The sequence below is a fragment of the Giraffa tippelskirchi genome, chromosome 7, assembly GCF_054371585.1.
Source record: "Giraffa tippelskirchi isolate mGirTip1 chromosome 7, T2T-mGirTip1v1.2.pri, whole genome shotgun sequence".
Lineage (NCBI taxonomy): Eukaryota > Metazoa > Chordata > Mammalia > Artiodactyla > Giraffidae > Giraffa > Giraffa tippelskirchi.
Window position 1 is genome coordinate 139,327,536 of NC_137281.1, and position 17,233 is coordinate 139,344,768.

At 40.9% G+C, this 17,233-nt stretch overlaps 1 protein-coding gene across 50 annotated transcripts in view; it reads left to right on the forward strand.

Annotated features, from left to right (window-relative positions):
- The first annotated feature begins 281 nt into the window (after positions 1 to 281).
- Positions 282 to 17,233, forward strand: part of GARIN2 (golgi associated RAB2 interactor family member 2) — a 29,789-nt gene continuing 12,837 nt past the window's right edge. For 31 of the 50 annotated variants that reach the window (XR_014060376.1, XR_014060377.1, XR_014060351.1 and 28 more), the window contains exons 1-5: positions 282 to 431; positions 8,118 to 8,202; positions 10,501 to 10,676; positions 13,767 to 13,966; positions 14,837 to 15,380. Coding sequence is in view for 12 of the 50 variants with exons in the window: in XM_081513389.1 (XP_081369515.1) it covers positions 10,518 to 10,676; positions 13,767 to 13,966; positions 14,837 to 15,380 (903 nt within the window). In the remaining 38 variants the exon portion in view is untranslated. Of the gene's footprint in view, positions 432 to 7,387; positions 7,662 to 8,117; positions 8,203 to 10,500; positions 10,677 to 12,172; positions 12,240 to 13,766; positions 13,967 to 14,836; positions 15,381 to 17,233 lie in introns of all 50 variants that reach the window. The other 19 variants (XR_014060365.1, XR_014060366.1, XR_014060367.1 and 16 more) reach the window with 5 other exon arrangements.

The window sequence follows — 17,233 nt, forward strand, 5'->3', positions numbered from 1 at the left end:
TAACAAATGGTAGTGTTTTCAACTCCTCAGTACGATATCTTTTCCATGGTGATCCTATGACTAAATGGTCTTTTCTCTCCAGGGGAGCCTCTGAAATCTTCACACAGCAGCTAGAACTGCAGCTCCGGAGCTGTGCGGGCTCCACAGGAGTGCCGGCGACATCTAAGCCCAGGTGCTGACTTTCAGGTCTGCTCTTCTCTTACTTCAGAGACTATGTCAGCACTTTATGATGCGGGAGCCCGAGAACAATGCCCAGGGCAGCCTGGCCTCCTGTGTTCTTTTACTAAGTGGTTAGTTGTCTGCCCAGTAGACTAAAAGCACCTTCTGCCCAAGAAATGTGAGAAGAGTCGAAAACGTGCTGTTTGGAGTCTATTCTCCTAGTAGACATCCAGGAGACCTCCAGAGATCTGATTCATCCTCACCTCTCCACAGTAAGTGACTGCCTGCTTCCTGCCACTTTGGTGTGAACCTGAGGGAGACGGAAAGGAGAGTTGAATGAATCTTCATAATCTGAAGGCAAAATGTCTACCCTCTTTCCATCTTTCCCTTTTACTTTATAGTTTTATTTCCTTCCGGTTTCAGCTGGAACAAGCAAGAAATCTCAGATTCTTAACACCTGGCTATTGAACTTCTTAAAAATAATTTGAGTTTGTTTGAAAACAAATTTTCTGGATGACTTTTAAATTCTGATTTTTCAAACTGTTACCCCAGTTTTCTCTCGTAAGTGACTGAACTGAATGAGTTTATGGAGATGGTCGTTTTAGATTATTCAAATGGGAGAGAAGATCTAGAGCACAGGGTTTTTCTTTCAAAGCTGAAAGATTAGTTGGAGCCACATTGTCAGAAGAGAGGGGCCCGTAACAGTTAGATCGTCTCTCAGGTTCAACTGCAATTGCGACCTAGGACTGTGATGGACCAATCTAAAAATGTGTTTGTTAGTGTGTTAAGAATCTTGGGGGAAAATCGAAGTAAACGCTATGCTTCAAAGTGCTACAAAGAATGAATCTCCCAGCACCAAGTAGTATTACAGAGACCAGCTCCAACATGTGACAGGTGAACCTATTATTCAAGAGCTTTCACATAATTACAGAAACAACACACGCAGAAGAAAAAGACAGGAGAATCTACATGGTCAGTACCTGGGTGTTCACTATGGAATTCTTTCAGCTTTGGTGCAGCTTTGAAAATGTTTTATATGTCTTCTTTGGAGAAGTGTCTGTTTAGTTCTTTGGCCCGCTTTTTGATTGGGTCGTTTACTTTTCTGGAATTCAGCTGCAGGAGTTGCTTGTATATTTTTGAGATTAATTATTTGTCCGTTGCTTCATTTGCTATTATTTTCTCCCATTCTGAAGGCTGTCTTTTCACCTTGCTTATAGTTTCCTTTGTTTTGCAAAAGCTTTTAAGTTTAATTAGGTCCCATTTGTTTATTTTTGCTTTTATTTCCAATAATCTGGGAGGTGGGTCATAGAGGATCCTGCTGTAGTTTATGTCAGAGAGTGTTTTGCCTATGTTTTCCTCTAGGAGTTTCATGGTTTCTGGTCTTATGTTAAGATCGTTAATCCATTTTGAGTTTATTTTTGTGTATGGTGTTAGAAAGTGTTCTAGTTTCATTCTTTTACAAGTGGTTGACCAGTTTTCCCAGCACAACTTGTTAAAGAGATTGTCTTTTCTCCATTGTATATTCTTGCCTCCTTTGTCAAAGATAAGATGTCCATAGGTGCGTGGATTCATCTCTGGGCTTTCTATTTTGTTCCATTGATCTATATTTCTGTCCTTGTGCCAGTACCATACTGTCTTGATGACTGTGGCTTTGCAGTAGAGACTGAAGTCAGGCAGGTTGATTCCTCCAGTTCCATTCTTCTTCCTCAAGATTGCTTTGGCTATTCGAGGTTTTTTGTATTTCCATACAAATTGTGAAATTATTTGTTTTAGTTCTCTGAAAAATACCGTTGGCAGCTTAATGGGGATTGCATTGAATCTATAGATTGCTTTGGGTAGTATACTCATTTTCACTATATTGATTCTTCCAATCCATGAACACGGTATATTTCTCCATCTATTTGTGTCCTCTTTGATTTCTTTCACCAGTGTTTTATAGTTTTCTATATATAGATCTTTTGTTTCTTTAGGTAGATATATTCCTAAGTATTTTATTCTTTTCATTGCAATGGTGAATGGTATTGTTTCCTTAATTTCTCTTTCTGTTTTCTCATTGTTAGTGTGTAGGAATGCAAGGGATTTCTGTGTGTTGATTTTACATCCTGCAACTTTACTATATTAGTTGATTAGCCCTAGTAATTTTCTGGTGGAGTCTTTAGGGTTTTCTATGTAGAGGATCATGTCATCTGCAAACAGTGAGAGATTTACTTCTTTTCCAATCGGGATTCCTTTTATTTCTTTTTCTGCTCTGATTGCTCTGGCCAAAACTTCCAAAACTATGTTGAATAGTAGTGGTGAGAGTGGGCACCCTTGTCTTATTCCTGACTTTAGGGAAAATGCTTTCAATTTTTCACCATTGAGGATAATATTTGCTGTGAATTTGTCATATATACCTCTTATTATGTTGAGGTATGTTCCTTCTATTCCTGCTTTTTGGAGGGTTTTTATCATAAATGGATGTTGAATTTTGTCAAAGGCTTTCTCTGTGTCTATTGAAATAATCACATGGTTTTTATTTTTCAATTTGTTAATGTAGTCTATTACATTGATTGATTTGAGGATATTGAAGAATGCTTGCGTCCCTGGGATAAAGCCCACTTGGTCATGATGTATGATCTTTTTAATATGTTGTTGGATTCTGTTTGTTAGAATTTTGTTAAGGATTTTTGCATCTATGTTCATCAGTGATATTGGCCTGTAGTTTTCTTTTCTCCAAAGAAGACATACAGATGGCTAACAAACACATGAAAAGATGCGCAACATCACTCATTATCAGAGAAATGCAAATCAAGACCACAATGAGGTACCATTTCACGCCAGTCAGAAAAGCTGCTATCCAAATGTCTACAAGCAATAAATGCTGGAGAGAGTGTAGAGAAAATGGAACCCTATTACACTGTTGGTGGGAATGCAAACTAGCACAGCCACTATGGAGAACAGTGTGGAGATTCTTTAAAAAACTGGAAATAGAACTGCCATATGACCCAGCAATCCCGCTGCTGGGCATACACACTGAGGAAACCAGAATTGAAAGAGACACATGTACCCCAGTGTTCATCGCAGCACTGTTTATAATAGCCAGGACATGGAAGCAACCTAGATGTCCATGAGCAGATGAATGGATAAGGAAGCTGTGGTACATATACACAATGGAATATTACTCAGCCATCAAAAAGAATACATTCAAATCAGTTCTAATGAGGTGGATGAAACTGGAGCCTATTATACAGAGGGAAGAAAGCCAGAAAGAAAAACGCCAATGCACTATACTAACGCATATAGATAGAATTTAGAAAGATAGTAACGATAATCCTGTATGTGAGACAGCAAAAGAGACACAGATGTATAGAACAGTCTTTTGGACTCTATGGGAGAGGGCAAGGGTGGGATGATATGGGAGAATGGCATTGAAGCATGTCAATTATCATATGTGAAACGAATCACCAGTCTAGGTTCAATGCATGATACAGGGTGCTCGGGGCTAGTGCACTGGGATGACCCAGAAGGATGGGATGGGAAGGGAGGTGGGAGGGGGGTTCTGGATGGGGAACACATGTACACCCATGGTGGATTCATGTCAATGTATGGCAAAACAAATACAATACTGTAAAGTAAAAAAATAAATAAATAAATAAGAAAATGTTTTATAATAAAATACCAGTGAGGGCAAAGCCTCCATGAAAGTAGTAAACAGCCAACACTTAGAACACTTTCAGGGACATTTATAGACACCCTCTCTGATTTCAGTGGTCAGAAAAACTACCAAAATCACTTCCACATTGGCTCCCACACTCTCCACTTCCCAATTTCCATTAAAACTCAAGCTGCCAAAGGTCCAAAAATTTCCCAGTAACCAATAACCACATCATCATCACCATCACAGGGTGAAGAGACCTCATAGCTATACTATTTTTAGCACTAATAGGGCCTTGGCCTTTCTTGAAACATTACCCAGATGGGGGAGGTCCTAGTGACATAATGGAAGTCTAGAGCAAAGCTGAAGTAATTCCATCCCTGAAATGTTACAAGTCATTGCTTCTCTGTGCTTGGTTTCCCCATTAAAATCCTGGCATTGGTTTCTGGTCTGTAATCAGATTTAGTTTGGAATCTGTTTTGTTTTACTAAAAGTAGCCAACAATACTTTTCAGATGAAAATCTGTACTGTAATTCTGCAGAAAAGTACAACTTCATGTAACTGTCTGCTGAATTAATCCCCACTTAACTGGAACTAAAAAGAGAAACAAGAAAAACTGAGAAAGGGGATAAAGCACTAATTAAATAAGGGATACAAAGAATCTGCAAGTGATAGGATAAATTAGGGTTCATCTCAAATAGAACTAGATTCTTTCATGTTGTCTTTGCTCCACAACACACAAAACACCTTTCTCTGTAATATCACTCCATATCTCTCTTGCTTAGTTAGATGTATAAGACATTTAATGGGCCTGGTGAAAGACATAGATTATTGGAAAAAAATATAAACTTCGATGGTGAAAACTAATGCACCATCCTTGTAGGACATAATATAACAAAGGGTTCTGTGTATCTGTGAAATGATGCTAGTGTTTCCACGGCGGCCTATAGCAACCCTGCTTTGTTTCCCTGCTTTAATTCACACGTTAATTCAGCACATATTTATTGTAAATCCATAATCCATACATTCATTAACCCTTTAATGTGATTAAGCTATTTTTAATACTAAAATTTATTTTTTGTTTGAGTTCTATATTGTAGATAGACCTCTACTGCACATATAATAGTAGTAAAGCAAAATAGTATGAACTTTCATAAAGAATTTGCATAAATAGTCTTGTTTTACTCTTAAAATATTTTCATAGAATCTATGAATGTTCAGCTTATTAATATGATAATGCTGTTGCCAATTTCCCCCACAACACCTCTGCTCTGACTTTTCATCATCAAGGCCATGTTCACGTGATTCATTCTCTGACAATTCAACAGTCACAGGGTGATACAAGAGAGATATAAATGCATCACTCATGTTTTACATTTATCCTGACTAAAAATTTATCCATGGATGATGAAGAAAATGTTCTAAAGTAAGATTAGGAGATTATGGTGCCAACTGCACAACTCTGTAAATACACTAAAAATCATTGAATTGTACTAACCCTTTAAATGAATGAAGTTGATGGTACATAAATTATATCTCAATAAAGCTATTTGAAAAACCTATCCATGGATAAAATTATTAGGTAGACAAAAACCACCTGTGAAAGACCAGCCCACACAAATTAAAGTTATTTTGAATCACAGTTAATAACATTATTTCTGTAAGGGTTGCTCATTGGCTAAGACGGCTGGGGTCTGTGAGCGGGCTGCTCATCTGTGATCTCCCCACAAGAACCGCAGCAGAGCGCAGGGGCTCTTCAGAGGGTGAACCGTGAATCATCTACTGCTCTTTCAGGGAAAATCTTTCCCAAACACCAGTTGAACCACTGGGTGCAATTTGTTCTGGTATATCTTACAAGAGACTGTGATGTTCCATATAGGTCCACATTAGATTAGTAACTGCTGTTGTTTTTTTTAAAAAAATACTGCTATTTAATGTCATGGGAAAATATTAGTATATATTACATATATGAAGCAATTTTAAAACTTCCAGTTTTACAGATATAAGGTATATATGGTTATGGCTATATATAGATATAGATATATATTGATATATATTGATATAGACAGAGCTGTACCAAAACTTTCATACTATCTCTAGGTATTAAGAGTAAACCTAGTAGATAGTTAACAGCTGACCCTGCTTTTGAACCACTGGCAAAATGTGTTGTGTGCATGCACAGCCACACAATTGGTTTCACAGAACAATTCATACACTTTAAGAATTGTTAAATAGTGCTGTCCCGACTCATTAACCTAGATAACTGAAGAGATTAGGGATGGGGGCTTGGGTGTACAAAGTGTTAATCTCAAACACTGTAACCACAGTTACAACAAAACTAGTTAACATTCAGCACACATTTACCAGCCATACATATAATCCAAAAGTACAAAAATATTTCCAGAACAAATGCTTTGCAACAAACGATTTTCAAAAATCCTATCACACCAGAGAAGATAAAAGATTCTGTTTCATTTCCTGCTGCTTGGCGGATCCCACCCTTTGTTCCCAGGTTCAAAGGGGACGCGAGGAGCCAGGCCTGGTCTTGGTGGCCAGTCCCCTGGAACCCTTCCTTCCTCTCATTCTCTCCTCCCTCTCAGTGGCCCTGGATCCGAGCTGCTCCTGTTCCTCTGAGAGATCGTCTGCCCTCTGGAGGCATTTTTCTCATATCCAGGGATTCTGGGAGCCACATAAATGACAGCGCTGGGGAAGGGCCACAGGGCATGTACAGAGTAGTACGTGTTTGTGAACAGCAGACACGCCCTCCAATATGTGGATGTTGTCACTTTATCAGGGTGATTTTTTTTAATGTGCACTGTATCACCCACTTCTGGATGAGCAAGAGGCAACTACTGCATTTTATTAAATCTAAAATCCATCATTTATATTATTTTATGGGCCACTGAGAAAGGAACATGCAGCTAATTATATAACTCAATGCTTTCTTACAGCTTGGAATTTTCCACATATTTATCTGTCACCCTCTGTGCCCTCATCCTCCGGGTGTTTCTTAGAGGAGTGCTTCTCTCTAGTCTCTGGGACCTTCTTCCAAGCCTCTGATGTGCATTCTGCAAGTTTTACACTGAAACTTTCTTAATCTTACCTGAAAGGGTAAACCAGAGACTTTTAGGTATTCATTAAGATCACGTCTTAAATGACAATTAAACGTAACCCAGGTAGTACAGCTTATGTATATGATTTAACATGAACAACCATGACTAAGTCTAGGCACATGTGGCCAAGTGACAACCACCAGGAGATTGTGTTCCCTGCCCTGCACACACACACACACATACTGTGGAGAGTGATCACAAGACATATTCCATTTCAGTTTTTAAGCTGAGGAAAAATATGTTCCTTAGAATGAATGAAACTTGGGAAATATGAAACTAACAGTGATCAAGAAGGAACCCAGTCCAGCAAACAATGGAGAGATTCTACCTTTGGACACAGGGTCAAGTGTGGTGGATCAGTGCAAGCATCATTCAAGTGTTCATTGGGCCATAGCCATGCTGTTCAGTATTTTTTTATGCATCCTTGTGTCGGTGGTCCCAACACTGAGTTGAGGCTGATGGTTTTATCCTCATTTTACAGATGAGGAAATTGATCTCAAGAGATGATCTCAGTAACATGCCAAGGTCACAAAGGAGCAGGTGACAGAGCCCAAATACGAACCTAGATGTGTCTGACTCCGGAATCCTTTATATCCCCACCGCACCAGTTTCCATACTGGTCTTACAGCACTTGAGTTCTGAGAGCAATTACACTTGTAGTTGGCCTTCAGAATTTTGTGGAGAGGAAAAAGGATTATCTACAGTGACTGCAACCACAATATATGGCATGAGAACTACACACTAGTGATGAAATGGTGAGACAAACATATGTAAGTGTATGCATATATACAACTACCAGTTGGGAATATAGAGTTGAATAGAGCACTCTGGCTCTTTATAGGAAGACAACACCCAGGCTTCTCAGGACCCTACATTGCACAATGGTTATTTGAGTCTACATTACTAGCCACCTCATATTATCAAATATCCTCATTGACTATAGGAACCCAGGATTTCATTTATTTGGCAGTTTCAGGCCTGCTGCAAGCTACGGACTCATGATTGTCTGGCTGTACTCACCGAAAGCCATGATCAAGACCATCGAAAACAGCTCAGCTCAAATATAGACAGCAGCTCTCTGACCACTGATGTAGTTAATGAAACTCTTTCTAAGGCATGGATCTCATGTGTGAAATGAAAGTGAGGATTAGTGTTGAAATTTTCTACCTTTATATATGCCTTATTTTCCATTTTTGTTTCCTTCACTAAAGACTTCATCATGAAAAAGAGGAAGCCCAAACTGAAGTGAGTTAAAACTTTGCCTCCAAGAGGATTGTGGCTTGGCCCTGAGTTGAGGTAAGAGGTGATGGTGCATATGGGGGTTGGGAAGGGACCACATGGAACTGCTTCTCTTGATCTCGCTCTCCCTTTAGCTCTCCTTCCCAGGCTTTGCTTTTTTTTTTTTAAAGCTGCACCAGGTCTTAGTTGCAGTATATGGGATACTTTAGTTGCAGCATGCAAACTCTTAGTTGTGGCAAGTGAGATCTAGTTCCTTGATTAGGGATCAAATCTGGGCCCCCTGCACTTGGAACATGGAGTCTTAGTCACTGGACGACCAGAGAAGTCCCTCCAGGCTTTCTTTTTCTCTTTTCATCTTCTGGGAAAGATAAGATGCTGTACCAAAGACATTGCTTACAGGGATCAATGCTTCTAGAACTCAGGCAGGGACATGGGAACTGACAGAAGAGAGTCTGTCTGGGCTGAGAGCAATGAAAGTGACCTGACATTTGCTCTGGGAGATGACGGGTGAATAGCTGCTGCGATATTGCTGATGACCCTGACCTGAAAGCCTGCTGACCTTTGCTTTCCTTCCTCTGTCATACCTTTGTCTCATCTGAAAGTGTGCTTTTCTTATGATTTCTTGTCATATCCTAGGAGATCCCCATATATTGAGGCCCCAAATAATCCAATTGATGTTTTCATCCATCTTCCCTCCTCCAACCTCTCACTTCCTTCTTCCTTGTATTATTATTCCCGTCCATCTTTCCAAGCATTCAAGGCAAGACTGAACCTTAAGCAATGACATAAACTCCTCTCATCAGTCTGTGAGGTTCTGATTCGTGGTGTGGGGACTTAAAAGCTCGGGTAAGTTACTTTCCCTCTCCAAGCCTCATGGTGTATAAAATGAGCATCTTAATAATGCTACTTCATAATGCTTTTAGAATCAAATGAGATAGCACACGTAAAGCTGTTATAGTGTGCCACAAAGCAAGAACTAAATAAATGTGGTTGATTATTATTTTCCATCGTCTCTGTTTCAGCTTGTCATTTAACCTCTCTCTTTTATTCCTGAATGATCTTTCTTCTGTCTTATTCTATTTACATTTTGGCTCCTTGGACTATCACTTCCTCTTGGCCCATTTTACTTTCCCTGTGTTCATGTAAGATGCACTGAAGTTGAGGGGAAGGGGGGACACTGTGTTGTCAACAGCAGAAGGTCTGATGGGAAATTCCCGGAGTCACGTATTCATGGGATGTCAAGCAGCACTGGTCTCTGTGCCCCCACGCTCTGGCTGGGACGGAGATGAGATGTTCACTACCCTCTAGCTTGGCCAGGGAAAGGAAGAGAAGGATCTCTGAGAAAGGACTGAGGTGGAAATAAGTATTCAGGGCTTACCACTTGCCAGGTAAGGACCCTTCCTCTGAACTGGCATGGAGTTTGTGAAGGGGAACAAGCGATCTTTTGAAGGCTTGAACAGAATTGCCTTCTGAGGCCTTGTTCCCTTGTTGGAATTCTGTGATTTCTGGCAGGTGAAAGATAAAATCCAGTTATGTAGAGCCACTGTTGTTTGTTGAAGCAGTTGTGAAGAGAGGGCAGAGAGACAGCAGGAGATGCACAGCTGTCAGTGACTAGACAGAATCCACTGTTCACTAAGCCTCAGTCACAGATGAATGGTCAGGAAGAAATGGTCTCAGGCTAGTATGGTTTCGATACTCTACTTACAATAAAAGGGCTTGAGACCAATGCAATATGGGAAAGATAGTGGTAGCATTATTTAGGAAGATAGAAAATAATGGTTTGGGGAGGGGGATATATGCTGAGAGGCTTCCCCTCACCACCCTAACTAATTCCTGTTGCCAGCACCACACCCCAGACATTTTTGTCACATGAATCTGATCCAGAGTCTTTGTAACCCTTATCATCCAACATTTTCTTTTTCACTTGCTTACTCTGTCTCTCCAGAGAGAGTAACCTACATGAAAGTTAAAGTGTTAGTCGCTCAGTAGTATCCGACTCTTTTCAACCCCATGGACTGTAGCCCGCCAAGCTCCTCTGTCCATGGGTTTCTCCCAGCAAGAATATTGGAGTGGGTTGCCATTGCCTTCTCCAGAGGATCTTCCCAACCCAGGGATCAAACCTGGGTCTCCTGCATTGCAGGCAGATTCTTTACCATCTAAGCCAATAGGAAATATGTATGAGGGCAGGTGTATTATCAGTCTGATTCAGATGGATCTCCAATGCCCAGCACAGTGCCTGGAATATCACCAATGTTGATAAAATGTGTTGATTAATGAATAAGTGAGGCAACTTAATTTTATGTTAAATGTTCTCTGTCTCTATTCATTGTACTTCCATTCCTTCATTTTCCTGAGGTTTATACATAAGCACAATGAAGAAGAGTAACAGGAAATCTCCCCCAAGGATCGGCAAACAAGAAGACATCTGTGTCCCAGACTCCCAGGATCCAAGAGAGCTTCAAAATATGTTGAAGGGAGGAGAATATGACCCTTTTATATCTCCTCCCATATTAGAGAGCAATTTTATCCAGGTAAATGATAATTAAACCCTGAATTAAGTTCCGATAACCTCAATAATTAATTTTCTCAAAGACAACGGAAAAGGTTGGAAAAATTGTTTTAATATGGCAAGAGACTGTGTGATAGAATTAAAGGGAACAGTTTGGGAACTTCAAACAATCTAAACTAATTATAATGTAAAAGGAAAATTCATTTCAGATTTCCCCAACAAACTCTAACCTAGAAATTCTATCCCAACTCCACTGAAATTATTCAATAATCTTCCCAAAATTGCACAAAGAAAGTACAGTCATTTTTAGAATATTCTGCCACAGGAAAGCATTCAGATAACTCCTTTCTTAACTTAGGAGACATTTTAAAGAATAATATCTATGACACAACTAGGGATTAAAATGCATTTTCCTTCTTAGTTCTGAAGGAAAATATACTTGTTAAATTGTATCAAGGAGAGAAGTTTCCTTCTCCTAAAAATGTACCTACATTATGAATGAAACTACCCTTCAATGCATTTGGGAGCAGTTCTAAATTTCCTCTAAACATTCAACATTAAACTATTCAGACAGAGGGTTCCATGATGGTCCAGTGGTTATGATTCAGTGCTTCCACTGCAGGGGCATAGTTTCGACCCCTGGTCCTGGACGTTTCGCATGCTATGAGGTGCCAAAAAAGAAAAGAAAAAAAACTCAGACAGAGAAATGGGGAACTGAATTAAATGATGTAGGGCAGACCCTTAAACTTCTTGAAAATGTCACAACCAAGTCAAACACAAAACACACCCATTTAAGCAGCTCCTCAGCTGATTCTACAAAGAAATGACAACATACACATGTCCTCTGCACTGATGGGAGAGCTCTTCACCTCCAAGAAGCCATAGGGAGGGAGGGGACGCCTCGAAGAAGACTAATGTTTGTCATACCCCAAAACGCATGTGATGTCATGTTTTGATGTAATTCACCTCTATGTGCTTCTTTCCTAATAATCTTCTTATTTTTCTTCTGCACCTTTCTCAAATAATCATTTTCAAGCTTTAATGAACCCTGAGGGAGGCAGTCGGCTTTCGATAACTTAGACATGTCCCCATGACATAACTGGATGTTACTCCCTTCAACATACACAACCTCTTGTGATTGCTATGTCTTTGGCAGCAAGTTATCAAGGTACCTGATTCAAGTGTGAGCGAGAAAGAACACTGATTATCTCAAGTAAAGTGGTGGCTCAGATGTAAGGAGTCTGCCTGTAATGCAGGAGACCCAGGTTTGATCCCTGGGTCAGGAAGACCCCCTGGAGGAGGGAATGGCTACCCACTCCAGTATTCTTGCCTGGAGAATCTCATTGGCAGAGGAGCCTGGTGGGCTATGGTCCATGGGGTCACAAAGAGTCAGACACAACTGAGCAACTAACACAGATACAGATTGAAAGAACCACAGGGCTGCAACTCATTCACAGGAGCCATCAGGGACCTGGCTTCTCTCTTTTTATCCTATTACCTACAAATTTCTCCCTTCAGGACATCACATGTGAGCAGGACGTGACCGCTGCCAGCAACAGAGGGGATACGTCTCATCTCTGCAACTGTGAGAGCTGAGAACCCTTTCCCAGAGCCACCAGGAGCCTCTGTCCCATTGGCCAGGCCTGAGTCACATGCCCCTGCTGCAGAGAGCAATCACTGGCCAGGGGATGGGACCACCATAACTAGTTTGGGTGGATGAGGAGTTCGCTCCTCAGCTGGGGGCACCATCCTTGAGGGGTGGATCCTAGACAAAATCAGAATTCTATTAATCAGGAAGAATAGGAGCACAGCTTTGGTAGCTTAATCAATAGTGTAGGCTACAATCTCTTTCTAAATATATTTGTTTTTTGGTAATTTACTTTTTCGCAACAGTTAATACGCAGCTGAGAAACCAAGTGTTTTCCCTCTCTGGCTTCCTTCACATCCCTGTCCACCCACTTTCCGGCCTCCTCCTCTTCCAGCCAGCAGAGATTCTCCTGGGTGTCCAGCCTGTCCATGTCCCACATTGTTCAGGTCTCATTTAGAGGCCCTTCCGCAGGGGACCTTTTCTGACTCTATGGCCAGAGTGTACCGAACTGGCCGATCAGTAAGAGTTCAGGAAGTTTACAAGTCGGTTGTTAAACACAGTCATCATTAAGAATTAAATAGCATAACTTTATAATTAAAACTATATCCTAAACAAAGGCAACAAATATTCAAGATTCATCATTCATTCTACTACATTTTACTGGTATCTTGGGGTTATGGATACAAGAGTTTGACTTCTGTGAGAATCAATTGGCTGTATGGAGTACAACATAGAACAGTATATGACTGTAAATTGTCTGCTGCAATTTATAATAAACTTGTATGTTCTCTGAGAAAGGTAGTTACACATGTACCTGCCTTCTTCCCCACTAAGTCAAGTTTTCTGTCATGCACCCCACAGCACAGCACCCTAAACTTGTGCTCAATAACACTTAAGACACTTAGTGACATACTTGTTTAATGTTCACTTTCCCTGGTGGACCCCAGAGGTCAGGGACCATGTCTATTCACTGTGATATCTCCAAGAAGTCACATGAACCAAAGCATCATTTTTCAGTTCACTTCAGTTCAGTTGCTCAGTTGTGTCCGACTCTTTGCGACCCCATGGACTGCAGCACGCTTGGCCTCCCTGTCCATCACCAACTCCCAGAGCTTACCCAAACTCATATCCGTTGAGTTGGTGATGCCATCCAATCATCGCATCCTCTGTCGTCCCCTTCTCCTCCTGCCTTCAATCTTTCCCAGCATCAGGGTCTTTTCCAATGAGTCAGTTCTTCGTATCAGGCGGCCAAAGTTTTGGAGTTTCAGCTTCAACATCAGTCCTTCCAATGAATATTCAGGACTGATCTCCTTTAGGATGGACTGGTTGGATGTCCTTGCAGTCCAAGGGACTCTCAAGAGTCTTCTCCAACACCACAGTTCAAAAGCATCAATTCTTCGGTGCTCAGCCTTCTTTATACCATCATGGTTCATCTCTCCTTTATTCCTACACTGTTTGGGTAAGTGAGGTTGTTGAGGCCACAGACCTTATCAGAAAAACTCCTCTTCCTCTTCTCTGTCTCAGGTAAACAGGAGAGGTGAATCCATTTACCTTCATAACCGAGCCAACTGGGTGACCGTAGGCATCTGCTCTTCCAATCCCACCATCAAGACCCCTAACGTGATGTTGCTGGCTCATCTGACACCCACCGCCCAGAAAGATTCAGAACCCCTGTTTAAAAGTCTCCTGACATCTCCTTCTCCAGAAAATCTGGTGCTTACCAGGTGAGTTACAAAGGAAAGAGGTTCACGACCTATCAGATAAAAACACTTTACCCCTGAGGAGATGAGACGAGAAACACAGATGAGAAGTGCTCATTTGTTTTCCTGCTACAGATGACAGAGTCACATCTGTAGAGTCTGGGGAGAGAGTCTGACAACCTGGCAGTCAAAGCAAGTGGTTCACCTTTAACTTCTCAAAAATTAAACCTAGGGGACTTCCTCAGTGGTCCAGTGGCTAAGACTCCACACTCCCAATGCAGAGGCTTGGGTTCAATCCCTGTTCAGGGAATGAAGGTCCCACATGCTGCAACTAAGACCTGGCACCGCCAAATTAATTAATTAATTATATAAAACGAAGCCTGGCGTGCTGCAGTCCCTCGGGTCGCAAAGAATCGGACACGACTAAGCAACTGAACTGAACTGACTGAACAGGAACTTCCTCCCCCACCATCCCAGCTTCCGTCAGGATTAGTTCTGCTCTCGTCTCAGTCCACCAACTTGACATAGGACCCACAGCAAATCACTCTCAGTCTCAACCTTGCAGGACTAACTAAATGGGACAACTTCCCCTAAATAAATTATAAATAGCTGATATAATAGTTGATAGTCTTAGGAGTATGATTCAGGTGAGTTGGTCTTCAGGAGCCCAATTATATGTATGAAAAATCAAGGTTTTGAATCTCAAAATCCATGAGCCAGACCTGGGAACACGTGGCCACAAGAAGGTCCTGCCCCATCCCACGCCGGCTCCTCCCCAAACCTGTTTGAGAGAGACACCTGGTGTCCTGTCTCACTCCACAAACGTCTGTAACAGGAAAGGCTTTGTGACAGTTTCCAATCAGGCCTCCAGATGATATTTGCATTTGTCTGCAGGTTTCTCCCTCTGCAGTTTGTGACTGTCTCTGTACACAATGCCGAGAATATGCGCATCAAAGTAAAGCTGGTGAGTGGCAGAGCCTACTACCTACAGCTCTGCGCCCCACCGTGCAAACAAGACACCCTGTTCTGTCAGTGGGTAGAGCTCATCTCCCTCTTGAATGAGGAGAAAGCCAAGCCTTCCAAAGTGTCGGAAGTCTCCAGCCTCTCGGAAATCACAAACAGCACAGACATCACAGGCTCGGTAGACATCATGGGTATAGCAGCCTTCCCCGCCGTACAGACCTCACACCTGCCCACGTGTTCAGACCCCAACAACGATGTAGAAAGCATTGATTTCTCAGAATTCACGGACATCACCGATGTCACCGACGTCACAGATATTCCAGAAAATGAGGTCACCGAGGCCCCAGATATAAATATTGTCACCGAAGTCACAGAGGTCACAGAAGTCATAGACATCTGTGAAGTCACAGCAAGCTCAGGGGTCAAAGTGGTGTTTGAAAATGATGACATACTCAGGGCCAAGCAGGAGGAAAAGGTATGTGACATGGAAGACTTTCATTCTCTAATAATTACTCTCTTTCACTCTCTTTGGTAAGTTTCATGACATCGATTATTGAAATAGTATGGAACTTACTCTGATTAACCTAACATTAAGAATGAGATCTGATCCCTGAACTCCTGCATAAAAGAGTTATAAGATATCCTCTGAAATAGGCAGTGACCATCCATACCATAAAACTTAACCCTGTATTAGGAAGCATGGTAGGATAAAAAAAGAACTTTGGTATCAGAGTCAGAAGTCCTGGGTTGGAATCCTGCCCTGCTTCATGTTAGTTTGGCCAAGTCACTGAACATGCGTCTCTCAAATGAGAATATTAATATCATGTAACGGTTATATTAAGGTTTAAATGTTCACAAATGTATGAAGTACACTGAAGGACGGGGTGAAATTTCAATAAGTAAGGATGAAAATAAGAAAATAAAACCCCCAAAGAAGTGAGCAGCTTTAGAAATGGCCAGAAAGTGGAAAAACACAGAGGTATATCCAACAATATATCAGTTTTACTGTACCATAATACATGTGGAAAATATTAGGATATGGGATTGGAAAATTGCTTGCAAATCTTGAATGCCAAAGTAAGAAGTGTAGACTCAGTCTTTGAGCAAACCTTAGCCACAAAAGTTCTGTGTAAGGGAGTGAAGGGGCTGTGTTTTTAAAACATTATTCTGATGGCAGGACGGACTGTAGGTAAAGAGATTGGTGTGTAGACTGTGGCTAAGCAATCCCTGTGGGGCCCAGGACAGAAAAATGACAGAGGGCAAAGATGGACATTTCATAAAAGAGGAAACCACTAGCTACTAAAGTTAGTGGAAAAGTTTAACCTCACTAGTAATCAAAAAAATGCAAACAAAAAAATATTTCATCTATAAAGCTGTTAAATAAGAGAATCAACACAGTCAGCAGTAAAGTTGGGGTCATCTTGGAGTTTCTGAAGATTCCTGGCAGGGTGAGAATTAGAACAAACTTTCTTGAAATCATTATGAATCAAGAACCTAGAAATATTGACACTCTTTGACTCAGTGATTTCACTTTTAAGAATCTTTCTTAAGGAATTAATCATCAATAGGAATGAGGATCTAGCTATAAAGATGTTAATTGTACCACATCTATACTATGTTTATAAGAATAAAATAATAATAATGAGGAAGTAACCTAAACATCCGCTACAGAGGAAGGGCTGAATGAATTTAAACCACAAAGGGCATGTGCCATGTTTATATCATTCAGGAGCAACCAACGTGACGGACAAGATTATATCCACTCAGTAAATACTGGTTAAACGAACAACTACTCTGTAGCTGCTAAAACTGTTGAAGAATTTTTCTTTACTTGGAAAAATGTTTATGATATAAAGCTGAATGAAAAATGAACTAAAGGTTACAATCCTTATTACATAAAAATCCAAATGTATACATAGACAATAGGAGGGGGAAAAGTCATGTTGTTAATAATTGTTTATTTCTGGGCTTCCCTGATAGCTCAGTTGGTAAAGAATCCGCCTGCAATGCAGAAGAACTGGGTTCGATCCCTGGGTTGGGAAGATCCCCTGGAGAAGGGACAGGCTACCCACTCCAGTGTTCTGGCCTAGAGATTTCCATGGACTGTGTAGTCCATGGGGTTCCAAAAGTCAGACACGACTGAGCGACTTTCACATTCTTATTACATAAAAATGCAAGTGTATACACAGACAATAGGAGGGGGGAAAGTCATATTGTTAATAATAGTTTATTTCTAGATTGTGGTCTTATAAATGATGTTTTCTTCTTTATGGGTTTCTGAATGTTCTGCTCGTTATAAAAATAATTTTTAATTAGAAAAATTCAAGT